The sequence below is a fragment of the Pholcus phalangioides genome, unplaced genomic scaffold (assembly GCF_987345545.1).
Source record: "Pholcus phalangioides strain wild (caught in Gottingen) unplaced genomic scaffold, Ppha-v1.0 ptg000005l_1, whole genome shotgun sequence".
NCBI classification, from domain to species: domain Eukaryota; kingdom Metazoa; phylum Arthropoda; class Arachnida; order Araneae; family Pholcidae; genus Pholcus; species Pholcus phalangioides.
The window spans coordinates 7776540-7791596 of NW_028301598.1; the positions used below are offsets into that span (position 1 = coordinate 7776540).

Consider the following 15057-nt stretch of genomic DNA (forward strand, 5'->3'; position numbering starts at 1 on the left):
TTAGGCCATAACCTACCTATTATAATAGTACGAGTGGGTTCACTCGAATTCCCCGCTCTCGTGGATTCCGGGGCTTGTATAAGTGTCATTGACCCCATTCTCATGAAAAGAATTGTAAATAATGCGCAATGTCAAGAGATACTAAATGATAAGATTGAAATTCGTGGTATCACGGGACAAACACTGCCCCATAATTCATGTTTTATTGTACCTATAGAAGTTGGATCTTTTACAATTAATCAGAAAGTATATGTTTCCGATTATGAGCTCAGTAAAGAGTATAAGGTCATTTTAGGTTTTGACTTTATAAAATCAGGAAAGTTTATTTTGGATGTAGGAAGTGGATGTTTGCGTAATCAGTCTACGAATATCCCCTTAATAGTAGGTACACCAGGTGCGACTCCTAATGGCAGTATTAGTGTAAATATCACATTGAGCGAAAAACTGTGGTTACCGACGCGATCGTCTAAAATTATATCAGTGAAGATTCCACAACTTCAATGTGGAAATGAGGTAGAAGTTTCGCCAAGAAATAGGAATATGACAAATTCAGTATGGGTGGCCCATTCAGTGGGAAAAGTCGATGAGCATGGGAAAATTAATGTGTTAATTGCCAATGTGTCACAACATCATAAACATGTAAGTAAAGGTGCGAAGCTGGGAAGAGTTTCAGTAATCGATTGTGACGAAATAGGTGAACCTCCAATACCATTGGAGAATAAGAAATTAAATAAATTAACAGAACAGGACTTTGACTTAGGTGACTTGCCACCAGGGATCAAAAGGAAACTAGCCCCTTTGCTTTTGAGCTATGCCCATGTTTTCGCCCACGATATCAGTGAAATTGGGCGCACGTCTCTTGGAAAATATAAAATCTCGTGGTCAGATCAGGAAATAAAAAAGTTGCCGATATATCGGACACCTTATCACTTACGAGGAGAGATGAGGAAACAAATTAACGACATGTTGCAGAGTAAAATAATTGAGCCTTGTGTCAGTTCTCACCCCGCACCGACAATCATGGTGAGAAAACGAGAACAAAATACGTATCGCATGGTTGTCGATCTTAGACGGACAAATGAGGCAATCAAATCGGATGAGTATGCATTACCTTTAATCCAGGACATTTTGGAACAATTAAAGGGAGCCAAATATTTTAGCAGCCTGGATCTTTGTAGTGCATATTATCAGCTTGAACTCACCGAAGAGGATAGACCCCTAGTTTCCTTCCGTAATGAGGAGGGCTGTTTCCAATTCAATTGTTTGCCGATGGGGATGAAGAATAGTGCTGTGGCTTTCCAAAAATTGGCTAATAGTCTTCTATCAGAATTAAATGATGATTATATACATTGCTTCATTGACGATATATTAATTGCTAGTCCGGATCTTGAGTCACATCTACAGAAATTGGTCAGAGTATTTAAATTACTCGAGAAGTACAATTTAAAGCTTGCACCGAAGAAATGTAAATTCTTTCAAACCGAGATTAAATATTTAGGTCATATAATTTCGCAAAATGGAATTCGTCCCCACACGGATAATGTTAAAGCTATCGACGAATTTCCGCAACCACGGACGGTAAAGGAAGTTCGACGTTTCCTGGGCATGTGTAATTTTTTTAAGAAGTTCATACCATTTTACTCTGACATTGCCAAACCCCTTACTGAATTAACTAAGAAAAATATAAACTTTACATGGGGCCAAAGGCAGCAAGAAGCTTTTAAATATCTTCAGCAAGCGCTACGAAACCCACCCGTACTGGCATTTCCCGACTTTACCAAGGAATTTATTATGTCCGCGGATGCCAGCAAAATAGGAATTGGGTGTTGTTTGTATCAAGAGTATGATGGAGGTAATCACCCCATAGCGTACATGTCCCGTAAATTTAAACCTGCGGAACAAAATTATCCAGCAGTGGAGCAAGAATTACTTGCTATCATGGAGGGGATAAACTATTTTAGGCCCTATTTAATTGGGAGACGATTTTGGGTAAAGAGCGATCATCGACCACTCCAATACCTAATTTCGCTTAAGACAAAAAACCCTCGGTTAACCAGGTGGTGTTTGAATTTAGCCGAATATGATTTTCAAGTCGAGCATGTTGCTGGACAGTCGAATCAAGCACCAGATTGTCTGAGCCGTGTTATAAATACTGTAACGACCGACCATTCATCATTAGAACAACGAATCCGTGAACAGCAAAGACGCGATGCTCAATTAAAACCTATTATTGACATGTTAACTGGGCAAAACGCGGAACCAGTTAAAAAGATGGGTGACGCTTATTTCATGAAAAATGGTCTGTTATGTCATTATGCATCTAAAGATATTCGTCCCATCAGGGATGATTATATCGAACAGGTGGTAATACCCCTAGTTTTGCGTAACGAAATATTAACGGAAATACACGACAATTTAAGCAGTCACATGGGATTTGACAAAACTTTTCAGCGCCTCAGGAGTCAGTATTTTTGGCCCGGCTATTACAGAGACTGTCAAATTCATGTCAATACTTGTCGTATTTGTTTAGAAAGGCGTAGTCATGACCCACGTAAAAAGGCTTCATTACAACGTTATTTTATCCCTACAGAGCCATTTCAATTAGTGTCGGTTGATATAATGGGTCCTTTTCACATAACTTCGCATGGTAATAGATACATATTGGTGATGATGGATAATTTTAGTAAATTTATTGAAGCAGTAGCGTTACCTGACATCAAGTCTGAGACCTTAGCACGGACATTTTATTCGGAAATAATTTCGCGTTATGGCCGACCTCAATTTTGTCTCACTGATAGGGGATCCAACTTACATAAGTCAGTCTTCCGAGCAATGCTGGAAAAGCTTAAAATAAAACCACTTTCAACATCCGCGTTGCATCCGCAAACGAATAGTTCTAATGAGAGGTGTCACGCTACCTTAACGCATACCTTATCATGCCTTTTAGACGAATCAAATGAATGGGATGATCTTTTACCCCATGTTCTCATGTCCTACCGGAGCGCTGTACATGCGGTACTGAAAGAAAGTCCATATTTTGTCCTTTTTGGGAAAGACATGAATACAGCGGAGGAGTTATTGAAAGAACCCCAAACTTTTAATTACTATACGCATGAAGATTATGTTCTTCAATTGCTACCGAAGTTGCAAAAAGCGCACGAATTTGTGCGGACAAGTATGCTTGCAGCGGCTGAGCAGCAAGAGCAATATCGGGAGAAAACCGCATTCGATAAAAAGTTGAAATTAGGTGATATGGTTTATTTATATAATCCAGGTTTACTTAAGAAAGGTGTTAATCGTAAATTATGCAGATTATCTTCAGGTCCTTACCGTATTGTTGAACAAAAATCACCAGTACTATTTTGTATAAAACATATTTATAAACCAGAGAAACCTAGTCAATGCGTACATAGTGACAGATTAACGAAAATTCAATTAGAAAGACCCTATGAACCTTACCCGGAAATAATAGAGGATGAGAATTCCGCAGACGAAGGACAAGAAACGACTCAGGACGAAAATACGGAAATACCGCAAGCTACAGAAAGCAACAATGACGACAATGCCTTTTTGGATCTCCCCGAGTTTCTCTATTCATACCAATACCCAAAAAATAACACAATACCAGTTACAGATGACCAGGGGGGCAACACAGGCGCCGAACCGAATGTCTCCCCACAGAATTTTTCTATTGCTTGGGATGACCTTCCTTTTATAGACGAAAATGAAATGGGGGGTGAGCAAGAATCCATTGAAAGGGAAAGTTCCGGAACTGTAAGAGAAGAGTCCCATTATAATCTTCTACCGCGGGATGAATATGGTCGAGTACAGAAGTTAAATATTATTGATCAAAGGACGGACAGTAATTTGGTAGAAAATTCTAATGCGTCCAATAGCGGTAACAGTCATGTAGAAAATGATGCAACCATGGCTGAAAAATTCATGTCTTGGATATCACAACCAAGTGATTACCAAGAATCCGAAAAGACTGTTCTGGACCGAATCGCAGATTCGCTAGCTCAGAAACTATTGAATGTCATTACAATTAATTAATAAGCAAATAGTAAAGAGTAACATTTTGCTGCCATTTTAACTTTAATATATTCATGGAGAGAGATATCTAATATAATCTGGTTTGTATATAGGAAGGTGACTTTCCTTAATCACTAAGGACCAGTGAAAAAAAAAAACAAAAAAAAAACTACAACTTTTCTCTTTCTAGATCTTATTCCTAGTGTGCACAAGCATCATCGCCGCGCTTTGTTAGATCAAGAAGAAGCCATTTTTAATCATAACGGACAATTTATCGAATTTCATGACCCTGTAGTTAGAGATTCTACATCGGGTGTTTTAATAGTAAGGAAGGAAGGACTAGAAGAAATTGTTCATTTCAATAATTCCGTTAAGCAAGCAGTGGTGCCCGAGAATTTCCTCAGATTTCCGGGACTCTTTCAATTTATATTTGTGGCTGAACAGGGCGGATTAACGATGAGAGAAGAATTACGTATCAATGGTAGAACCATTTGCCGGAAATTACCATGTCTTTTCTGTGTAGCGGCCTTTGAACATTTACGATGTTTGCCACCGACCATACAATATACTGTGTATGCGTTGTGTATACTAATGACTTCTATTATGGTCATATATCTCAAAACAGCATTGACGACTGTTCTCACAATTATCAAATCGGTTTTCAGCGTGGCGTACCACACCTATCGCATAATTAGAGGTACAGCGAGATTAACAATGATTGGAGGGGTCCATGTCTGTCGCCGGTTGCGTCACTCTGTTGATCAAACGCAACAATTTTTAAACGGGATTGGAATGCCTAACCAAACCGCAATCCTGTTGGTGCTGTTCACTTTATTATCGGTAGTATGCTCGCTAGACACCACATGCAATAACCATTTAATAGTGACTTCAACGATTACCGAATGTGAAAATGTGCATGACAAAGACACTTGTAAACTTACCACACACGCCACGATTACCCTCGAGAATTTGAAATTCACCCAGTGTTTGTGGTTCCAAGATGAAAACAAAAATAATATATTTTCTCTAAGTATAAAATTGAACAAGGTCAGGTGTAATTGGAATACCCAGAGACAATACTTCACGTTTCCTACCGAACTGAAAACCGTCGCCCAAGTAGCGTGTCCTCAAAACACTATGTGTGGATGGGGTGAGCATTGTGTTCCAGCTAAAAGTTTTGTTGCGGAAACGACTGAGTCTAAACAATACCCAGAAATAAATAGATGTATAGCGATGGATTCAGGTTCCTCGACATGCACAATCATTGACTCCCAAGGTTGTTTGTTTTATAGAGCCTTCCTAGTCCCTGATTAAGGACTTATGAAGTACGGGCCGTCACGGGATACTCGTGTTTTTATGATTTGGAAATTACAGAGAGCATGAACGCGTTATCTCAAGCGACGGTCACAAATCATGTCATGTCCACGACAAAAGGTGTTAAAATTCATATTCTTGGCGCGTACGACCAACCAACCCAGTTAATGCAAAATTCACTCATAATGCGAGTAGGAAAACAAAGGGAGGCGTATATCGAACATGCAGCTCCAGCAGGAGTACCTCAAGGCAACGCTATTGGACAAATCCAAGCTAACAGTTCGCTAACGAACTCTTTCATCTTCGATGAGAACAGTATACAGTGTAGCGCTTATGAAGAAGTGCTACATTGTCACATGGTGACGTCGGCTCTCCACAGAATGATCGAGAATAAAGTCTCAGCATTACCACGCACTATCGGATACCACTATTTTTATATCGACGAAAATGAACAGCTAATGTCTGAATTGTTCAGCAAACCTGTCAATGTGCATCTGTCATTCGAAGATTACCACATCGTGATGGAACGGCGTACAGTGTGCCCGAAATTTCATACGGAAGAAATTACAGCAGAAGGTTGTTACTCGTGCAACCCTTTAGCACGATTGACCTTTGTCGCCTATAGTTCGTGTGCCGAAGGGACAGTGTCAGTGAGTTTTCAACGCATCACGGTGGCGACAAGTACTCTACATTTGGGAACTACGCCAGAAAAAAAAGTGGTGCAGTTCAAGGCAGAAACCAGGTGCATATCGGATAAACTGTGTTTATATGGAAGGACAGTTCATACATGTCAACCCCTAACTTTCTGTTTGGAGAATCCCAACCTCGAAATTCTCCACCCGAACTTATCAACTTTGGCCTTTTATGCGAACCATGTATCGCCGAGTCATTGGTTTGCACCATGGACAAATATTACTGCATCTTTTATATCGCAAGGGATGCGATTCCTATTACTCATTATGTTAACTATCTTCCTATTTGTATTCACTTGTTCCACTATGTTATCATTTTGTAAACGATGATATGGTTATACTCATGGAAACAAACATGTGCTATATTTTATATTTATATATTTCAGGAGAATGCAGATATTTTCACCAAATGATTTTCAGATGATAAAAAAAAAAAAAATGTCAATATTTCCCTATAATCCTATTTTATGCAGGTGATGGAGAAATATTTTTCCATTATTTTATTTATGTGATATTGTCTATTTTTCCACACTTCCAAAAGTTCTATTTGCAGCTGAATAAGTATAGTGTTTGCGGTTGGACTGTCATAGAGTGGCTCTAATGCATAGGAGATTTTATGCCATGTACCATACCTCATCTTCTATTAAGTTGATGGTGAAACTGATATCATTGCTTGAGTTCATGTTTATTATATATAGGAAATTTTATACAATGTTTATGTTCAATAACTATTCATATTTCTTCGTGTTTCAATATATTGTAGAAGAAGTGGTGACTTACCCCAACAGTTTTTGGCAGAGCCCAAGTAATAGCGTAGTACAGTGAGTAACTATAGTCCTCTTTACAACCCCATATTCGCATAAGTTGATTGAAGCTTTAAAATTTGCTGTAAGCAAATTTTAGCGTCAGGGGGAGGAATGTTACACTGTAAAGGAATTAGCAAAGTTAAATAATAGTATAGTTCGAGGAATAATGGTATGAAAGGATGGACTTTGAAATTATGTATTTCAAAGCCATACCAGCCAGGTGTTATCCAGGTGTTAGGAGTTAGAGTCCCAAAGAATATGGATCATGAAAGAAAACTATAAATTTGGTGCGTAGCACGTAAGGAATACAGAATCGAAGAAGTAGTATAAAAAGTAGCGATAAACAGATCTATAAATATGGGGACTGAAATGAATCGCATAAAGGGTGCAGGACATTATGAAAGAAATCGGTATAAGTTGTATAAGAAGAATATGGTAATAAAATTCAGCGGCCGCGCTCATATTTCAATGATATTTGCAGCTGGTCAGAATTTTGTATACATGTAAAAGCGTGAGAAAGTCCAGGGTTAGAGCAGATGGTATTAGGTGAAAGGAGATTTGCGAATTCCGGGAATAGTTCCCACAGGAACGTCAACCGAACCAAAGGGATAGCAGTAGCCAATGAAACTCATGTCCATAGGAAAATGTTATCCAATAATGTAAAGTGAAGAGAAGTTCGGTAAAGAAAATTTAGGAAAGAAAATCGGAATTAGCGAATGAGATGAAGTTTATGGAATATAGGTAGGAGTAGGCGGATAGCCAAAGAAAAATATATATATGAAGTTTGAGAGAGTCAGAAGGAGAGATATACAGAGACTGAGTGAGTGAGATAGATATACAGAGACTGAGTGAGTGAGATAGAGAGAGGTTGTGGAAGTCCACAAGATAAGCGTGAGATGGGCACCTATGAAAGAGTGAAGTTGATCTTCACCGGATTTGGGGTAAGTCACACTTCCGACTTTACGAACCATTTATCACTCTCCATGTAAATTGAAAATATGTAATGCACTATCATAGCTTCTATTTGTAAATCGTATATTTAATGCCCTTATTTATAGTAGCCTAATAATTAAAGAATAATTAACTGTTTTATCTTTGTTTCCTTGGGCTTTTCATTTACACGGGCCTGTGGTTATTGACTTAGTTTCACAGCGCAATGATATCTATGGAGCACAAAATTAGTAAGATTATGAATAAAATTCGATCACGGCATTTGGGATGTTTACATTAGCGGGATGAATAGAATCAATGTTGCAGTAGGGTCACACCCGTTTACAATAAAAACAATGCTACCCGTTAACACTAAATGAAATATTGAATTTCTTCCAACTGATTTTTCAAGAATTGCAAACGGCTTCTCTGTTATCCACTACATATCATGTTTGTGGATGAATGAGTCAATTTGCTGTATTTTTTTTTACTACAGAGAAGTTCAGTATATAAGCTAAAGAAAATCACCAGTGACATTATAAACAATTTATTATCACTTTGTTTTAGACTCAATAACATAAAAATGAAGGACAGGTCGTACACGAGATCACAATTCGAATAGTTTTACATACACACACTCACAAAAAATGTTTAAAATATCTACATAATGTAATAAGTCTCTCTGTGATGGAGGAACAAACGCAATGTGAATTTCACTTTCAGTAAATACTACAAAAGAAAATTCATATGAAATTAAGCATATCAGCTTAAGCTATTTGTTTACCACAATATTTGTGTAGCTGGGACTAATATTGATACAAGTTCTGTTCAACATTATGAAAAAATCTGTAATCATCGGACAAACTGTAATATTAAACACGGTTTTGAATCTTGGTTCGGGCAAGGTATGTGTGTTTCTATAGTTTTTCATATTAGGCTCTGAGTTAGTGTTCAAGTGCATGATATGGTGTTTTTGGTCTTTGAGTAATTTCGGTAAAATCCTCAGCAACAGGGCTTGACAAATATCAGGTGGCCATGGCAATTACAAAATTGGTATTAGTGCCTAAAATTTTTTATGACTAACTACAGAATCGGGACATCAAATTTTCTGAACATATGTGAGTGTCTGAAAGTATGGAGTCTCAGAGAAGTCAAATCAAAAATTATTTTGGATGGCTTCTCTTGAAAAAAAATTGGCTTCCAAGAGTTGTGGAATGGCTCTTAATGGTTTTTTTTCTTGCAGATTTGTTAATCCCAGAGATTATACACATTGCTCCAAGTTCTCTTGTGTACCCACACTCTGTCTCAATGAAGAGATTTTAGCAGGTGGTTGAAAACGACGTGGACCATGCTGGAGAATGTATGTGTTGTGAACCTGACATGAAATTTGTTTCGGTGTGATTCTTGTTATAGTTCTGCCATCAATTTTTTTAACTGTGTGGAGTGTAATGATTGAATAATTATATCATTGTAGGCCTGTTGCTCTCTGTGGTGAGACAAAGCCAGGAAAGGCCCTTGAAGAAAAGAATTATTTTGGCTCTTCTTCTTAGGGGAAAAAATTTCCTTAGCAAATGGGAAATTTAGCTGACACTTAATTTTTTTTTTTAATTTGTCAAGCCCTGATTTAAATTATCTTCGGAAAAATTCAAAAATTTTCCATAAAATAATTATCTCCTAACATGATTCTGAACTCTCGTGGAACTAATTTGACAGAGTTCATGAATGTTTTAGTTATGAACATATGGACCTTTGTTTTGGTTAGTTCTTTCAACCTTCTAACAAGTTCTTAATTTCACCTTGTAACTAATAATCTAATGATGGATGATTTCTCAAATTATTTCCATAATGCAATATTTTCTTTACAGATGACAAAAAATAAATTTGTTAATATTAATTACCCTTTTCCCCCTCTAAATTTCACATTACTCTTTTGATTTGAAAACTATAAATCAAACGCTTATGTAAATTCGATTTGATATTGACATATATATATATATCAATCTTCAGCATTATAAAATATTCCAACTCACCAAATGCATGATATTCAAATGGTCTTCTGGTATTTATCTCTACTCGTACATATATATCAGGTTCCATACATTTCAATTTAAAGCGTGCAGCAATTTACTTGCAGTCCTACATACTCCTATGATTACAAACTACCTTGAATGTGTATAAGCTTATATCAAATCAGAAACTCAGTTCAATAATAAATATATCGTGTGTATATAATATATAATGCTTACAATAAAATTTGACATAAATTTTTTTCCATCAGCAACAGGTAAATATCGTATAATAGCTCTCACAGTACTAAATTCTACATATTCAAGCTCTTGGTATGTCGATAATTTTTTTTCTTTGCATCAAAATGAACTAATTTATATACTGTGCGACCAATTTGAAGTCCATCGATCAACTAAAAAATATAGCAGAATTTCGTGTCACAAGCTGCCTTAAGAACTAAAACACATTCCTGTTTGAGAAATTGCAAATTACAAATTTGTTTCTGTGTAAGCGATTACTGTTTTACAGAAAACGGTAAGCCAACTTGGTATAAACTTCGACACAGCCCAGTTGCCATACAAGAACTAATGTGCACTGAATTCTTTTAGTCAAACAAACAAGCTAGAGAATGACTCGGGTGGAGTCTGTATACACCTTTCTACTGCCTTTATCAAAGCTAAAGATGCTTCAACTTGATACTCATCCCCCCAAGAAATAGAAAACAACCATAGTTATTAAAAACAATTGGAACAATATCAAAGAAGGATTTTCTGGACATCATTATTCAGATGAACTTAGGGAGAAGAGTTATCTACACTTGCTCTGTATGCAAGAGGACTCAGGTTTAATTACCGGTGGAGATAAACAGACATAGAGAGCTTAAGCAAGGGTGCAAGAGTTGTGGTGCATACAAGTGGCAGCAGCTTTAGTTGGATACCAAAATTTTTAAACATTTCCAATAGTAAAAATGTACATGACATAAAGCTTTTGAACTATACAACTATACTTTGACAATGAAGATCTTGAGGAAACGGACAGGAACTTTTGGATCATAATGCCAGAAACAAGAATACGCTTTCACAAGGCAGCAAGTGTGTGTTTTGGTTCCTCTCTCTCCCCCCCCCCCCCCATAGTTTTTGTGGAATGGCCAAATAAATATAAAGGAAAAATTCGGCTTCTGTCTGGCTCTGGATCACCAGAAACGAATGTGAAATAAATTTTTTGATAAAAGTAGCTTTGTTATACTTCCTCTTTATGGGATATGTGTAAGTAATGATCACAGATCCCTCAAGCATGGTGCTGACATGGCTCTAGCCTGTGGTCGAGTAGTAAGAAGCTTGTCTGCCGCCATGAAGGGTGCTGTCAGGTTCGACGGTTCGATCCTGGAGATAGAACATAATTTTTTTCTCTAAAATAGACTCAAGGCGACCACTAATAGATGACATTTTTGTTTCTGACCTGGCTCAATTGGTAGTAAATTGCTGTAAGGCGATATGAACAGAGTTGGTGTGCGGTAAAGTAGTAGGACTCTACCCGAGAGAATTCTAGTGATTTTTTTGTTTTTTCCCACTATAAATTCACTATAGAAAGGTCACAGCCTAGGGGCTCTGCTGCAGGTTGTGGAGGCTATGGCAATGATGACTTACCAGTAAGAGCTATAATGTGGATCAAGTTATCTGGCATAATTAAGAACAGTAAAATAATACTGGACTAAAATATGGGATAGTTTCTTTAAAAGCTGGACATATAGTAACAAACATTTTGTTATAATAAATAATGGAGTGTGGTTTTGTACTTGAAAAAAAATCAGGTTTGACCAGGGTCACCTTGCCAAAGCCCTGTCAGCCTCCCACCAGGGTCGTCTTTAGGGCACTAGGTAAGCTTGATCCGCCCCTGGAGATGAATAATTTTTTGTTCTGAAGTTCATCTAGGCACTAATGTTCAGAAAATCTTTCTTTAATATGTTATAGGCTGAAAAAGTAACATCTTTCTCAACTGAAACAATGCTTTTTCTCTCAGAACTAGTTCGGAGCATCAGAATAGTTTGTTTTCATCTCTCGCAGTTTTCCATTGGAAATAACAAGTCAGTCAATATTTATAACATTTTACATAAGTTTTTATACGTTTTTTGGTCAGCCATTGTATTTAGTCGGGCAATTTTCTACTTAGTTATTTTCTGTATTTGTTATTTGACAATGGAAGTCCATGCAAAAACTCACGAATGCCTTTTTTGTTAATTTTGATATTATGGCGAGAATTTTTTTATTGGATTAAAAGAAATGAATGAAAAAAACTCATAAGAATTGAAATTCCTTAAAATCAGAAAAAATTATTGGGGGTAGGTCATAGCTTTGAATGAACTGCAAAAGCTGTGAGAATAAACTTTTTAAGCTCTATAAAGCTGTAGCTTCATTACGGGAAATTACTATGCTTTGCTAGTATTTTTATTTCATTACTGATAATTTTTTGCACAACTTTAAACATCTTGTCAAGTACTTCAGGAGGGATTGGAACCACTGATTTACGACATCATTATTCGGATGAGATTTGAGGGGAGCAATATATGACTTAGTCAGTCAAGGCGAGTATGCATTTTGGTGCCTAACCCAGCAGTCAAAGGAAGGGAGAGTGAATTGGGCCTCCCTCAGACTAGCCTGCCCCTTTTCCTACTAGCCTATTTTAACATTTTTGTAATAATTTCATATACAAATACAATGTCCAAAACACATAGATTGCCTAAAGAGGTTGCTGGGAAAAGTGCCTTTTTATTTTTAATTATAGACCAGTTTCTGGAGACAAGATTAACACAAGCCATAGGTTTCTGATATCAAAACAAGATAATTAACATACTGTTATTTACTAATTTAATGCTCAAAGGAAAAGTTCTTGTAATGGGCTGGGTATATATTTCAGTCTGGCTGTTTTGTCTTTTTTTTCAAGGATTAGTAAAACTAACATGCCGTGGCACAACCACCATCATAGTTTGTATTTAGTGTTTTTATATGTGTACTGATGTTTGTAATCTTATCTTCACATTGAAGCAAAGAACTAATTAATGATTAGATCAAGAATATAACGGCAATACACACCACTGATGATTCTTCATATATCGAAAGATGGAAGATAACAACCCTTTGACCTTGGAGGATTATAACAGTCATTGGATGGCAATCAATTCAAAGTAATGAGTCCTATGCATGATTTTTTTGTCATAAATACAATATATATATATATATATGTATATATATTGTAGGACTAGAAGCTATGCCATTTTTTGGCAGCGATGTGGCTAGTGAAAGTGGCAGGTATCATCACTTTTTTTTTACTTATCCACGAACATCTTAATCAAGGGTTTAATACACACATACGAATAACAATACATATATTCACACACAACAGGCAGGCAGGCAACATCAGCCAGTTGGAAACGACATCATACATTTGTTTCCTCTGGATTGGATTGTTGATGGAGTCATCAAAAAAAGAAGAGGATGGAGATGTGTTATTGATCAATCCTCACACATTGGCGGATTCACGTAACCGAGCAGATTGAATTCAATAGCGACCGAAATCCCTAGGAAAATGGCATAAACACAAAGTAGTAGAATACCTAGGCGAGGAGTCAGTTGCCAGTGGCTGAAATAGATTCCTCCGATCTGCCATAAGAAAGAAATATTCATCTTCATTATTCCAATTACAAGCTATTAAAAATGTTTACATACAGACTAATTATTGAAAATTAAAGTGATTCCCAGTATCAAACACTAAGTTGAGTTACTTGATACAACACTACATTGCCTGTGTGAGGGTGTGTGATTGGCTAGTTGGGTTATTGCATGTTGGGTTACATGTAGCCAATCATGCTAACTGTTTTATAAAAAGTTACCATGATTGGCTGATCAGATTATTTCTGTGGTATGAAGTTGCAGTCACCCAGTTAGGGATGTGAGCGACGGGTGCTGTCGCACTAGGCCACACAGTTTGTGGGGGGAGGGGGGCCCCCCCGCACTTATGGTAATAGAAGTGAAAACATATACAGTAGAACCTCTCAATAACGGACATCCATGAGACCAAAAATTTTGTCTGCTATTGGGGAGGTACGATATACAGTAGAACCTCATTCATACGACTTTCCCATTTATACGACGTTTGGCTTGGGTCGCAATCGGTTCCTATACATTTCAATGTAAAAAATGTATATGTTACCGCAAAAGCGATGCACCAATGACTATGATGCATAATCAGGAATCGTCTCAATAAAGTAAGTTTGATTAATTTTCACTACATTTATCACTTTTACCGGTGATTATTCATAATTCCCAAATAAAGTTGGAAAGTCTGATAAATACCGAAGAATTTATAACCTTTCTTCTCTTCATTAAACCAATTAACTATTTTTATCCATATATGATACATGAACTACACATATTTTGCAATAAATATTGAATCAAATTAAAATAGGTGTATAAAGCGATAAAAAACCTGTATCAACCCTATAATGTTGGCTTTCTTCACAAGTATCAATATGTACAAACCAACATTACCATTCAGAATTAGCATCCTGGACGATAGTTATGTTTAGTTAATCAAGTAATTAATTGACAGATTATCATATTTGCCAATACAAGCTTGGGATCAGGGCCGTCATTTCAACATTTTCCAGGGGGGGGGGCAAAGCACATGTACTTAATGTATGTATATATATATATATATATATACACACCATTTTTAGTGTATTTTCAAACCCCCCCCCCCCCCCCTAAATGATGGGCCTGCTTGGGATTGTACATAATCACAGTTGAATATGTAAAATTCTTGATTTCTGAATAAAAATTGATAAATTGGTTTAGAAAAAAAAAGTTTGCCTGATTTTTTTTATATACTGTCCGCTAACGTGGAGCGAAATACATTAAAGCCCTATTCCACGGGACTGGCAATCAGAAAAGTGTCCATTAGGGAAGGTTCCACTGTATATATACATATTACTCAAAAAATTGTCAACGAATAAGGCGAATACCAGGAAATACTAAAAAAATTCCTAATGGATTTCGACACACTATGGGTGTTGTTTTCAGACTTCAGAGGATAAGAGAATCACGCTGACCAAGTTTCCCACTTGGATTGTGAGTACCAAATCTTCAATCTCGGTTGCTCAGCGGAACGGGGGGAAAAAAGGAATACGTTTGTTCAAGTCAAACGTCGGGGCAAGAATGAAATGAAGCGCCTCCGCCTAAGTCTTTTGCAACAACCTGATTGGCTGCTTTCAAAATGGAGCT

General features: G+C 37.0%; 1 protein-coding gene across 1 annotated transcript in view; it reads right to left on the reverse strand.

Annotated features, from left to right (window-relative positions):
- Positions 1-8305: 8305 nt before the first annotated feature.
- Positions 8306-15057, reverse strand: part of LOC149085827 (sodium/potassium/calcium exchanger 3-like) — a 164455-nt gene continuing 157703 nt past the window's right edge. The window contains exon 18 of the mRNA XM_089232265.1: positions 8306-13437. Coding sequence (XP_089088391.1) covers positions 13291-13437 — 147 coding nt within the window. The 3' untranslated portion in view covers positions 8306-13290. The remainder of the gene's footprint in view (positions 13438-15057) is intronic.